Source organism: Suricata suricatta, chromosome 7 (genome assembly GCF_006229205.1).
Source record: "Suricata suricatta isolate VVHF042 chromosome 7, meerkat_22Aug2017_6uvM2_HiC, whole genome shotgun sequence".
NCBI classification, from domain to species: Eukaryota; Metazoa; Chordata; class Mammalia; order Carnivora; family Herpestidae; genus Suricata; species Suricata suricatta.
The window spans coordinates 33,882,410-33,895,162 of record NC_043706.1 but is presented as its reverse complement, the minus strand read 5'-3'; the positions used below and the strand labels follow the sequence as shown (position 1 = coordinate 33,895,162).

The 12,753-nt window shown below is 52.0% G+C and overlaps 1 protein-coding gene across 5 annotated transcripts in view; it reads left to right on the top strand.

The window, feature by feature from the left end:
- ETV7 (ETS variant 7) overlaps window positions 1–12,753 on the top strand; it is a 52,333-nt gene that overhangs the window by 7,552 nt on the left and 32,028 nt on the right. For 2 of the 5 annotated variants that reach the window (XM_029944519.1, XM_029944518.1), the window contains exons 3-8: window positions 4,663–4,827; window positions 5,186–5,311; window positions 7,234–7,449; window positions 9,537–9,679; window positions 11,445–11,545; window positions 11,659–12,256. In XM_029944519.1, the coding sequence (XP_029800379.1) occupies window positions 4,663–4,827; window positions 5,186–5,311; window positions 7,234–7,449; window positions 9,537–9,679; window positions 11,445–11,545; window positions 11,659–11,764 (857 nt within the window). In that variant the 3' untranslated portion in view covers window positions 11,765–12,256. Of the gene's footprint in view, window positions 1–4,662; window positions 4,828–5,185; window positions 5,312–7,233; window positions 7,450–9,536; window positions 9,680–11,444; window positions 11,546–11,658; window positions 12,257–12,753 lie in introns of those variants that run through there. The other 3 variants (XR_003910720.1, XM_029944520.1, XM_029944521.1) reach the window with 2 other exon arrangements.

Below are 12,753 nucleotides of genomic sequence, written 5' to 3'. Positions count from 1 at the left end.
CGAACACTGGTCTTGGAATGGGGAGCACTATCTTCTCCATAGTCACCACCAGGGAAATGGTGGGGCTAGGGTTCAAGCCCAGGTCCCCCCGATCCTGCAGCCCCCACTTACTCTGAGCAAAAGCCTCCAGTGTGGGATGATGACAGCTCCCATTTTTAGTGGACTGGCCAAGAACTTTACAGTCTCCCACATTCCTCCTGGGCCCCGCTGGGGAGGTAGAAGCCAGCTGTTAGTTCTGATTTGATTGCTAATGGTAAGCCCAGCTCTGTTCTGGAAATCATTCTATCTAGCAAACTGCAGGGGTGTGGTGAGGAGTAGCCGGGAAATAGCTGATCAGGTGGGGAGGGGCAGCGTGAGGCGGCTGCTGAAACCAGGACAGAGGAGTTTTGACTTGCTGGGATCCAGAGCTGGGAGTCATGTCAGTTTCTTCCTTCCTTCCTTCCTTCTTTCCTTTCTTCCTTTCATTAATTTATATACTTTGAGAGAGAAAGAGCACAAGTTGGGGAGGAACAGAGAGAGAGAGAGAGAGAGAGAGAGAGAGAGAATCCCAAGCAGGCTTCCACACTGTTAGTGCAGAACCCAGTGTGGGGCTCGAACTCAAACCATGAGATCATGACCTGAGCCAAAATCAAGAGTCAGATGCTTAAGCGACTGAGCGAGCCACCCAGGCACCCTGCCATGTCAGTTTCTTGAGCAAAAGAGTGAAAGGGGTGCTGTGGGAAGAGAGACCTGGTTGGGTTGGGGCTGGGGGGCCAGAGAAGAGTTGGTCAGGATGCCTAGAAGTCTTTCAGCTCACTCATTTAGGCCATTTATATTTATTGAGCATCTACTATGTCCCCGGCATTGCTATAGGTGCTGAAGAGACGGCAGTGACTGAGACTGGCATAGTCTGGATCAAGGAGCTGACATTCTAGCGGGGGATTCAGTGACTACGTAAGGAAGCTGGAACCCCAGAGATAAGGGCAGTGGAGGGAGATTCAGCCCAGGAGGGGGTGGGGGGCCTTCGAGTCTCACCCTGCTCTGGGTAGGGGTGGGAGACACTGCTAACTCTTCAGGGAGATACTCAACCCCCCCAGCGGTGTCTTGGACACAGCCCCCCAGGCTTCCCCTGCTAGGGACTCTGTCCAGATCTATCCCAGAAGCTTGGAATCAGCTAAGCTGGAAGTCCCCAGGGGGCAGGTGGCTGGGCAGGGAGAGTAAAGTCATATCAGGCTGGAGTCTTAGAGGCAAAGATGGTTGGTGTGAGGAACTGAAAATATGATGGGTCACAGCCAAGAGAGGGAGAAGCATGGGCTTCTCTGCAGGTAAAGCCCCTGGGTGGGTTAGACCAGGAAGGGGAGACTCATTTGGGCTCATCCCCGTAACTAGGTCAGGAAGATGTCTGGGGGTGGGGGGAGTGGGTGCCTTAGATGACACTCACCAGCCATTGCTGAGCTCTGAGGTGTCCTGGGCCCTGTGCCAAGCTCTCTACTCATGTCCCCTCAGCAAGAGCTCCGCTCATCTAGGAAAGTGCGTACCACATGCCAACACTGGTCTTCAAATGGATTATCTCGTAGAATCCTTGTGACAATCCCCTGTTGCTAGTACTGTATGTGTCACCACCCTTGATTTGCGGAGGAAGAAATGGAAACAGTCATTTAGCCAGTTTCCAGCTCGCCTGGCACCAGCTTCAATACTCATTGTTGCGAGTTTTTCCTTTTCCTTTTTTTTTTTTTAGGTATAATTTACATGCGGTCATGTGTACAAATCTTGTGTACAAATGTTTATGCATGTATCCACTTGAGCAGTCACCACTGAGATCAGGAACTAGACCATTTCCAGTGCCCCGGGAAGGTGCCTTGCGCCTCTTCCCAGTCCATTCCCCTCCAAAGGGCGACCGCTGTTCTGTTTTCTGTCCCAGGATTAGCATCTATTCTTGACTGTGTTTTTACATCTGGCTTCTTTCCTTCTTCATAGTACCTGGGAGCTTTAATCCATGTGCCATTGTACGCAAACATCACAGTGTGATTGTCTGCTCGCTGCCTGGTGTTTCCAGTTCTTTTCCACTGTGAACAGAGCCACTGGGCATTTGTATATGTGTCTTCCTGTGGGTGTGTTCCCGCCGTGTCTTGTAGGTCGTTACTTCGGGGTGAGATGCTGGATTGTACAGTAGGGAGCCTGGGCTCCTAACCGTACACCACACTGCCCCCCAAACAGCACGGTAGCCGAGTGAGGCAGTGTTTTATCCCATTTCACAGAGAGGGTAATTGAGGCTAACAGGGTTTGTGAGGCTTATAGGTGACTTGGGCAGCGAGGGGCTGAGCTGGGACCCAGACCCTGGGGTTGGAGATTTGGCCCAGCGCTGGGTGGCTGATCCACCACTTGGAACTTGGTCCTTTCCTGGAGGCTGCAGTCCTATTGGAAAGCCTTTTGGCCTTACTATTCTTTGAAGGAACAGGAAGGTCCCTTTTCTGTGTTTATTGGACCTGAGGAGCTGGCAGCAAAGGGATGAAAGGGGAGGGTAGGAGTGAGCAAGGAGTAATGAAAGAAAAACCAAATCCCACTCCAGGGCGATGACAGGCTCCGTTTTCAGGTGGGTCCTCAGGGCCCCTCGGAGACAGCATGGGAAGTCCCCTGCCTATGTCTCTGGGCCTGGTAGCAGGACCACATCTGTGGTTGATACTGACTGCCAAGTTCACGATTTCCCCCACTTCGTGCAGTGTTAGAGTTTCCATGAAGGCAAAGCAGCCAGAGGCATGTGGAATCCATCCCCCTCCTCTGGCCACACACAAGACAATGGGCCCCTCCGATGCAGGAATCTTCATTTTGAGTTTTTAGGCCAACAGCCTCAACGATCATGGAAGAGGCAACCCCCTTCCAAAAATGCAATGGCCAGTTGGTCCCAGAGCCTGAGAAGACTTGGGTGCCCCTGGCACTCCTGAATCTCTCTGTGATCTCCAGCTTTCATACCACACAGCTTCTGTGTCTCGGTCACTTCTGTAGCCACTGGACTGACCTCCCACGGAGGCTCCACATTTCTGTTTCCATCTGTGAGGCATCCTTTCCCCTCATTCCTGCCTGCTGTGGGTGCTATCATTAAAATGATAGCTCATTCTTCTCTGATTATGCCTGTCCCTGGCCAGCGAGGTGTCACATCCTGCCACAGGTTTATCCATTAATAAACCATAAACAAATAAATCCATAAATAAAAAAGGCAGTGGTTTTACCCCTCCTCCTTGGGGACAAGGTGGCAATGTCTGCAGACATTTTGGGTCGTCGCTCTCCTTGGGCAGTGTGTGTGTGTGTGTGTGTGTGTGTGTGTGTGTGTGTGTGTGTGTGTGTTTGCTGCTGACATCTAGTGGGCATGGGGCCAGGGATGCGGCATTCCGCAAAGCTCAGGACAGCTTCCACGGCAAGGAATTCTCAGGTGCAAGGCGTCAGTAGTGCTGAGGCTGAGGAATCCTGCTCCACTCTGAATTGCTGGTAAGATTCTTTTGTCTTTAAAAAAAAATCAGTGTAGAGATGCTCTTTTTAAACAAATTATTTATTTTAATGTTTATTTATTTTTGAGAGAGAGAGAGCACACAGAATCCTAAGCAGGCTCCAGGCTCTGAGCTGTCAGCACACAGCACAGAGCCAGAAGCAGGGCTCGATCCATGAACTGTGAGATCATTGACCTGAGCCGAAGTCAGACTCTTAACTGACTAAGCCACCCAGGTGCCCCTTTTTTTTTATGTTTATTTATTTTTGAGACAGAGAGAGAAAGAGAGAGAGAGCAGGGGAGGGGCAGAAAGAGAGGGAGACACAGAATCTGAAGCAGACTCCAGGCTCTGTGCTGGTGAGGCTCAAACGCGTGAATCATGAGATCATGACCTTAGCTGAAGTCAGACACTTAACTGACTGAGTCACCCAGGCGTCCTGACATTAACCCTTTATCTGTTATCTGCATTGTAAATACTTCCCTTTATTTTGTCTTCTTTTAGTTTAATTTATAGTATCTTTTACCACACACACAACGTGTGTAATCAAGTACATCTTTCATTTGTGTTACAGCCTCTGAATATCCTGTCATGGTTGAGGGCTCACCTACCCACGTTTAATGCACATGGGGTTCCTATTTCCACTTTAAAAAAGACTTTAGGACAATAAACTATTAAAAAAACAGCAAAAAAAAAAAAGACTTTATGGGTGCCTGGGTGGCTCATTCAGTTAAGCATCCGACTTCGCCTCAGGTCATGATCTCAAGGTTCGTGAGTTTGTGGGTTCGAGCCCCACGTCGGGCTCTGCGCTGACAGCTCAGAACCTGGAGCCTGCTTCAGGTCTGTGTCTCTCTCTCTCTCTGCCTCTCCCCTGCTCACACTCTGTCTCTCAAAAATAAATGTTAAAAAAAGATTTTAAATAAGTGAACACATACATAAGGCACAGATAATGATAGACATAAACATGTATATCAAGTGTGATGACAAGGAAAGTAAGGTGCCAGGAAGGAAAAGAACAGGACACGGTGACAAAGTAGGGGGGCAGGACAGAAGAGCATCTGCCCAGGTGTAGTGTTCAGGGTGGGCTTCTCTGAGGAGGTGACATTCCTGAAGTGCAAGGATGAGCGATAGTTGATTGTTGAGGGGGGAGCCCTTGCCCCGCCCCCTGCGCCCCCTCCCAGCCCATGTGCTCTCGGGGTTGCAGGCATCCAGCCGGCCCTCTGGAGCAGGGAGGACGTGCTGCACTGGCTGCGCTGGGCCGAGCAGGAGTACTGTCTTCAGCGCACCGGGGAGCACGGCTTCGAGATGAACGGCCGAGCCCTCTGCATCCTCACCAAGGATGACTTCCGGCTGCGTGCGCCCGGTTCAGGTCAGGGAAACTTGCTGGCTTCTCTCTAACGTGCGCTGACAGAAACCCAGGTGGGCCCAGGGAGGGACATGGAGGCGCTGGTTGGAAGAGCTTGCTCACCTCCAAGCATGACAGACGTTCCCCTTTTCCACAAGTGTGTCCCCGGGTGGCCCCTTGCTAGAGCCGCCCTGTAGGAATGTCTGGCTGTCGTTTGCAGGGCCCCCCATGTCCTGTCCTGCTGTCCCTTCCCCTCCCCTTCCCCGTGACTCTCATCTCCCCTGTCCATGTCCATCCTGCCACCTCTCATCTCATCTGCATGAAGCTGTGACTGACCCCAGCCCTTACCTGAGACTGACCTGCCCCCTGTCCCCACCCCCAGGTGACGTCCTATATGAGCTGCTTCAGTACATCAAGACCCAGCGGCAAGCCCTGGTGTGCGGGCCCTTTTTTGGAGGGGCCTTAGGGCAGAAGATGCCTACTCAGCACTGCCCCTGCCTCCTGGAAGGTGAGGGGGCTCTTCTCCGAGCTCTGGGACCCTCCCCCCAGTCAGGCTCACTGGGGGTGGGGGGAGCCTTCCTCCAGCAAACCTCCTGTGTGGGCTGGGCCCCCAGCTGCCCCCTGCCCTGCCTCCTCAAGCCTCACCTCCGGCCCCCGTGACCCTCCCAGACGCCCTCCAGGCTGCCGCCTCCCATCCCCTCATTTCTCTGCTCTCTGGCCAAGTGTTGTGGTCTGCTGTCCCTATGTCCCCTCCTCCGGATCTCCCTATGGAAATTGCTCTTGTCAGGGACTCTAGAGACCTGAACGTGGGGATGTCCATGTCCAATGTTGGTCCTTATTCCCTGTCACCTCTCATGACCTCCCCTCAAACTCTTCCTTCGGTTTCCAGAGTCCCCATCCCCGCCGTCACTCCTTCTCAGCCTCCTGCCTTCTCAGGTTCTCCCCAACTTCTAAATGTTGGGGTACCCCAGGGCTCAGGGGGTCTCTATCTGCGCTCAGACTTAGGTGATTTCATCTAGTCTCGACTGTTTAATACCATCTAGTACTGATGATTCTTACATATACCCAGACCTCTGTGAATTCTAGACGAATTAACCCTGGAAGGTCTAACGAACGTCTCAGCCCTGAAAGCCCCTAAAGCAAACACCTGATTCCTGTCCCACCCTAATGAACTGCAGCTTCATGTTCCCAGTTGCTCTGGCCAGTACGTTGGATGTCACTTTTGTTTCTCTGTCTCCGCCCAAATCACAGAATCCCAACTGTCAAGTTGGCTCTACCTTCAAAATCTATCCAGGGACACCTGGGTGGCTTAGTCGGTTTGAGGGTCCGACTTTGGTTTAGGTCATGGTCTCGTGGTTCGTGAGCTTGAGCCCCACATCGGGCTGTCTGCTGTCAGCGCGGAGCCTGCTTCGGATGCTTTGTCTCCCACCTCTGCTCCTACCCTGCTCTCTCTCTCTCTCAAAAGTAAATAAACTTAAAAAATAAGAAATTTAAAAAAAAATCTATCCAGAACCCAACCATTTCAAACACCTCCATAGAGCAGCCAGAGAGATTCATAAGTCAGATGATGTTGTTTCTCTGCTCAAAATCTTCCAATGGCTCCCGTCACACTCAGAGTCAAAGCTACAGTCTTTACAATGACCTCTTGCCCTCTGCTGTCCTCTCCCGCCCCTCTCTCTCCCTTTTGCTCTTGCCGCTCCAGCCACACTGGCCTCCATGTTCACTGAACAAGCCCGAGACACTACTGCCTCAGGGCCTTTGCATTCCCTGCTCTCTCTGCCTGGCATTCTCTCCGCTTCATGCCCACACAGCTCACTCCTCTACTTCCTTCAGATGTATGTCAGATGTAACACCTCGGGGAGGCCTTCCCTTACCATCACGTAGGTCTCTATCTTCCCTGGGAGTCACCAGGCGCCTTCGGTGCTTTATTCCTGCCCCCTGCCATATTGTATACTCTTTCTGTTTTCTTTTTTATTTCAATCATCTCCTTCCCACTCCCCCACTGCTGGGATGTAATCTCCATGAGGGCAGGGGCTTGTTATGAGTTCAGTGATATGTCCCCAAGATTTTTAGAGCAATGCCTGATTTACAGAAGGTTCTCGGTAAATATTTGCTGGGTGGATGGGGAGGACATAGGACTGAGATTCAAGGCACTGGATTCTGGGCGTGGCTCTGTTGCCTCTTGGTTTTGCAAACAATTTTACAGATGAGGGAACAGCTTTGAGAGACCATGTTACCTGTCTGGGAGCTGGGGTTAGCAGCTGGGCTCTCTGGCCCTCACCGATGGTCTCCATTGCCTCCCTGACCTTCCAACTGGGAATTGGATGGAGAAAAGCATTAGGAGTGCTGCCCCACGGGGACCCAAGGCATGCACTGAGGGCCTGGGGAGGCTCTGGGCCCACACAATCAGCGGTGCTTATCTGCCTGCAGACGGCACCGGGCCACCTCAACGGGCCCCCGGAACGGATTGCCTGCAGCAGCCACCGCACCTGGGGTTTGCCAGCTCCTTGAGCCACCTGGCCAGATGGCCCCCTGGCGGGGAGGACTCCCTCAAGGTATCTCACTGTTCGGAGCTCGGCTGCAGGGCTGAGGGAGACTGCTCCTCCCCCGTGACGCGGGAGGCTCCCATCGACGGCAGGATCGCAGGTGAGTAAGACACTTGTGTGCCCCTGGCCAGGAGCGGAGTGTGCTGAGGCCAAGGCCTAGAGGGTTATGGGTGACAGGGAGGAGGGCTGCTGAGCTGGGTGATGAGAGGGTCCGTGCTGGGCTGTCGGGTGTGGGGTGACCGTGCTGTGCACCGGCCACAATCTGGCCACGGCAGTCAGTGCTGCCCAGGATCGCCAAGCTCACCCTGTCTCCAGTTTAGCCGGTCGTAGTCAGATAGTGAGATTGGCCTGAGTGAGTATTCCTCTCCTTGATGTTTTGTTTTTAAAGTCTGTTTTTTTATTTTCTAATTATTTAATTTAATTTTTTTGGTTAGTGAAATTTCTTTTTTTTCTTAATTTAAATCTAAGTTAGTTAACCTATAATGTAAGAATGATTCCAGGAGTAGAACTGAGTGATTCATCACTTACATAGAACACCCAGTGCTCATCCCAACAAGCACCCTCCTAATGCGCGTCACCCACTCAGCCCATCCCCCAGCCCATACCCCTCCAGCAACCCTCTGTTTGTCCTCAGCATTTAAGAGTCTTTTATGATTTGCCTCCCTCTCCGTTTTTATCTTATTTTTGCTTCCCTTCCCCTTTGCTCATCTGTCGAGTTTCTTAAATTCCACATATGAGTGAAATCATATAATATTTGTCTTTCTCTGACTGGCTTATTTCACTTAGCATAATACAGTCTAGTTCCATGCACTTTGTTGCAAATGGTAAGATTTCATTCTTTTTGATTGCTGAGTAATATTCCATTGTACATATATATCACATCTTCTTTATCCATTCGTCAGTCTGTGGACATTTGGGCTCTTTCCTTACTTTCGCTATTGTGGATACTGTTGCTATGAACATTGGGGTACATGTGCCCCTATGAATCCACACCCCTGTATCCTTTGGATAAATACCTAGTAGTGTTAGTGCAGGGTCGTAGGGTAGTTCTATTTTTAATTTTTTGAGGAAGCTCCACACTGTTTTCCAGAGTGGCTGCACCAGTTTGCATTCCCACCAGCAGTGCAAGAGAGGGGAGTATTCCTCTCCTTTAAATTTTTATTTATTTATTTATTTTTTAAATGTTTATTTATTTTCAGGAGAGCATAAGTAGGGGAGGGACAGAGAGAGGGGGACAGAGGATCTGAAGCGGGCTCTGCACTGACTGCGGTGAGCCGAATGTAGGGCTCAAACTCATGAACCTCAAGATCATGACCTGAGCCGAAGTTGAATGCTCAACCAACCAAGTCACCCAGGTGCCCCCCTTTATTAATTTATTCATTTATTTTTAAGTGGCTGGGTGCTTATTCTGCACCAGGCATGCTTCTGAGATCTGTACGTAATCCCATGCTGGCTTTTTGAGGCTGATGTTATCATTAGCCCCATTTTACAGATAAGGAAAATGAGGTGCAGAGAGGTTAAGTGACTCCCCCACGATCGGTCACAAAACAGTGAGTGGCAGAGCTGGGACGGGAGCCCAGGCTGTGTGACATTATCCCCTACGAGGAAACTGTTGCTCTGAAGACGTCAGGTAACCTGCCTGAGATGACCCAGCCGGGTGGCCCAGGTAGGGGGACTTAAGCTCTCGTTCCCAGGCTCCCTCTGCTGCCTGCTCTCTCCGCAATGGTACGTTTGATTTTCCCAAGCCTCTCATCAGGAGGCTTGATGGGAAGGGTTTAACAATCCTGATTTAACAGAGATCCAGGGGCCCAGTGACCGGGTGAGGGGCAGAGAAGGACCTGGAGGCAGGTGCAGGCCTCAGGTCACCATCTAGGCCTTGTCACCTGCCCCCAAGTGAAGGGCTTTGGTGTCTGTGGGGCTGGGTTAGACTCCTTGGTCTGTCCGTCATGAGGAGCTTGGTGCCTGGGACATGTCTGTACCTCTCTGAGCCCATTTCTTCTTGTCTTCCTTGGGATACAGGGAGCCATTTCCTAGCGTTAGGCTGAATCAAAGAGACAGCAGGCCCCCATGAGTGGCTGTTCCTGGCACTACTGCCGTCTTGCCCGACCTGCTGCATGTCTGAGCCCGGGGACTGTGAGCCCCAGAGCACCTTTCTAATGCCTGTCACACCCCTCTGCTCGGTTGCAGATTGCCGGCTGCTGTGGGATTACGTGTACCAGCTGCTCTCTGACACCAGGTACGAGCCCTACATCAGGTGGGAAGACAAGAACGCCAAGATCTTCAGAGTCGTGGATCCAAACGGGCTTGCCAGACTCTGGGGAAACCACAAGGTAAACCGCAGCCACCAGGCGGGTGGCCTCCACACATCCAGAAGAGGACAGAGCAGGGGGTCAGAGTGGACCCATCAGCACCAGGGGACAGTCCTCAATGGATGGGGGCTTCCCCAGCAGCTCCAGAAGTGTCGGGATCGTTTTATTTTAGGAGATCCTGAGAGATAGGAAATTACTTCCTGAGGATGGGGGCTGTCCTGGAAGTTCAGGCATCTTGCCTTCTACTTGCTTAGCATTTGAGACTTTTCTTTTTTAATTTTGTTTAATGTTTATTTACTTTTGAGAGAGAGACAGAGACAGAGTGTGAGCTGGGAAGGGGCAGAGAGAGAGGGAGACACAATCCGAAGCAGACTCCGGGCTCTGAGCTATCAGCCCAGAGCCTGATGTGGGGCTCGAACTCATGAACCGCAAGATCACGACCTGAGCTGAGACTTTCAAAACATGTTTTCATGAGTTGTGCCACGTATGCTGTGGGGCAGTTGGGCCAGATGAGGAAACTGGTTTCCGGCGAGGGAGGGGGCTGTGGTAGAAATCCAGGTCTCAGGCCCCACTGGGGCATCGGGTGTCAGGGCTGGAAAGGCCTGGGAACCTCTGGACCCAGCATGCCCACCGTGAGGGGTGCCTACACCTAAAAAGGGTGTCTGCCAGAGGACGTGAAGTGGTTTACTCCAAATTCTAATAATTAAGTAGTTTTTTAAAGTAAGAATTAAAAGAATGAAAAGTTTTAACTACGAATCAATTTCTTGATTTACACTGCTGATATAAAGCAAGTGTCCTTGTCTGTAAATAAAGCCATTTAACTAAAAAAGAAGGAGTCTTAAAAAAAAGACTTGGCAATAATGGTGATCTACGGTAGACGGCATTTCTGAAAATGGTATAGCATTTGGCGGCCGGGCGCTACTCTGAGGGCTCTCCCCGTATTACCTCGTGCAGTCCTCAGGAGACCTCGTGAGGTAGGCCTCGCAGGGGAAGTGGAGGCACAGAGCAGGTTTTCCGAGAGTTGCAGGCAGTAGATGGCGGACCAGGGCCTGCACGCGGAGCATGTGGCTCGATGCTCCACTCTGGCTGCCTCTCCGTGGTGCTGGGGGCTGGGACGATGCAGTTGACTAAACGTTGGGCATGCTTACCTGGTCCAATCTCCAAATAGTACAGGGAAGGAAACTGAGGCCCAGAGAGCAGCAGTTCCATTTAGAGACTGTGTCCCCTCCGGCCCAGCACTGTGCTAAGTGCTCTATGGCTTAGCTAATTTAATCCTTGAACGAACCGGTGGGATGGACGTTCTTATTCTCATTTTGTAGCCGGGGAAATAGAAGCAGAGACGTAAAGAAACTTACCCGAGGTCACACAGCTGCTTTATGGTGACCCCGAAACTCGGCCCTTTGCCCTCCCTCTGCACTGCCCACCCCTCAGAAAGAGAAAGAAAACAACTTGGCTCAGTTCAGTCCGCCTGTGGGGAGCTATCCCACCGTTGTGCCTCCTTACGGTGCTGTCTCTCTGCATTTCCAACTCAACATATATTATGTGTTATTAGAGGCGTCGTGTGAGTCACTCCTGCCAAGTAAGGAAGCACTCATCGTCTCCTCCGACCTTCCCCCGCCTTTCTCCTTTCAAACTCGGGAGAGCTCTCGTCACCCCTCACAGAGCCCTAGGCCGAGGGGGTTAAGAAGCCAGCCAGTTCAACCTGCTCCTTTGCCCATGTGGAAGCCAAGGCCTGGAAGGAGCAGGGTAAGGAGGGACAGTGATGTGGGACTGCTTTGCCTTCTAGAACCGGGTGAACATGACCTACGAGAAGATGTCACGTGCCCTGCGCCACTACTATAAGCTGAACATCATCAAGAAAGAACCTGGGCAGAAGCTCCTGTTCAGGTGAGTAGCCTAGGGGCCAAGGTGAAAAGGGGAAGTAGGGTGGGGGTTGGGTGAGCTGGAAAGTCTCTGTGGCTAGGGCAGGGGCTGATTTGCTGCTGGGGCCTGAATTCCAGATTTCTGAAGACACCCAGGAAGGTCGTCCGGGGCAAGGAGCAAGAAGAGAGCCCGGAGCAGGGCAGGATGGATTTGAAGGAGGAGATGCTGGAAGTGTCTCCATGAGGGGCAGGTGGATTCTGGGCGCCAGCAGAGTCTCCCGGGAAGGCAGCTAGCTGCGTGGGGGCTCCTCCTCCCTCTCGGGGCAGCAGGGGTCCCCAGCTGGCTTTGCACTCCAGGGATCACAGCTGTTCTCAGACCTCAAAGCTGCCTGGGCACCTGGGAGGCTGGGAACTGGGAGGCCTCAGATTCAAGACATTGTAGGGGGGCATCGCTCTTAGGTAGGGCAGCCCTGGGGCTCATTGGGGTGCAGGGAGTGATCCCCCTCTCTGGCCTACCCCTTGCTGCCTGCCTAGCTTGGAAGTGAGAGCATCCAGCCCAATTCCTTCAACTTACAGAAGAAGGAAGCAGGGGGCCCTTACTGGACCTTAGCTTTTCTCATTTGTGAAAGGAACGAGCTCATGAGAACCCACCCCCAGGGGGCTGATGCTGCGTGGGAAAAAGGAGACCTGTTTCATCAGTCTTAATAATAATAATCATAATCATAATGGTAACTGACATCTAAGTGTTCACTATGTGCCAGGCCTTGTGCTAAGGGTCCTTCCTATAATTTATCTCATTCAATTCACAACAACCCTTGAAGTTTAAAGATGGGGAAATGGAGGCAGAGGCTTGGAGCACTGGGATGCCTCTCCCAAGCCCAGCGCTCTTACTTGGCTGGTTTGTTTTAGTGACTGAATGTATCGGGCCCTTCTCAAGTGGGGACTTCGGCCCTGCCTCTCCACCCTCAGTGTCCCTGCTGAAGGGTCCATTTCACTTGGCCCCACCCTCATTTCCTGAGTTTCCAGCACGTTGATGCCTCTGTGACAAGGACCCAGTGAAGACAGCCCCTCCCTCCCCACCTGTGGTTTCCTGTGCTCCCATTCCTGGACCTGCCGCGTGACCTTGGGCAAGTTGTTTCATTTCTCTGGAGCCTCGGGCTTCTCACCCACAAGATGCAGAGGCCAGTCCTGCCCCGACCTCTCAGGAATGCAAGAAATCTTCCCAAGACAGCG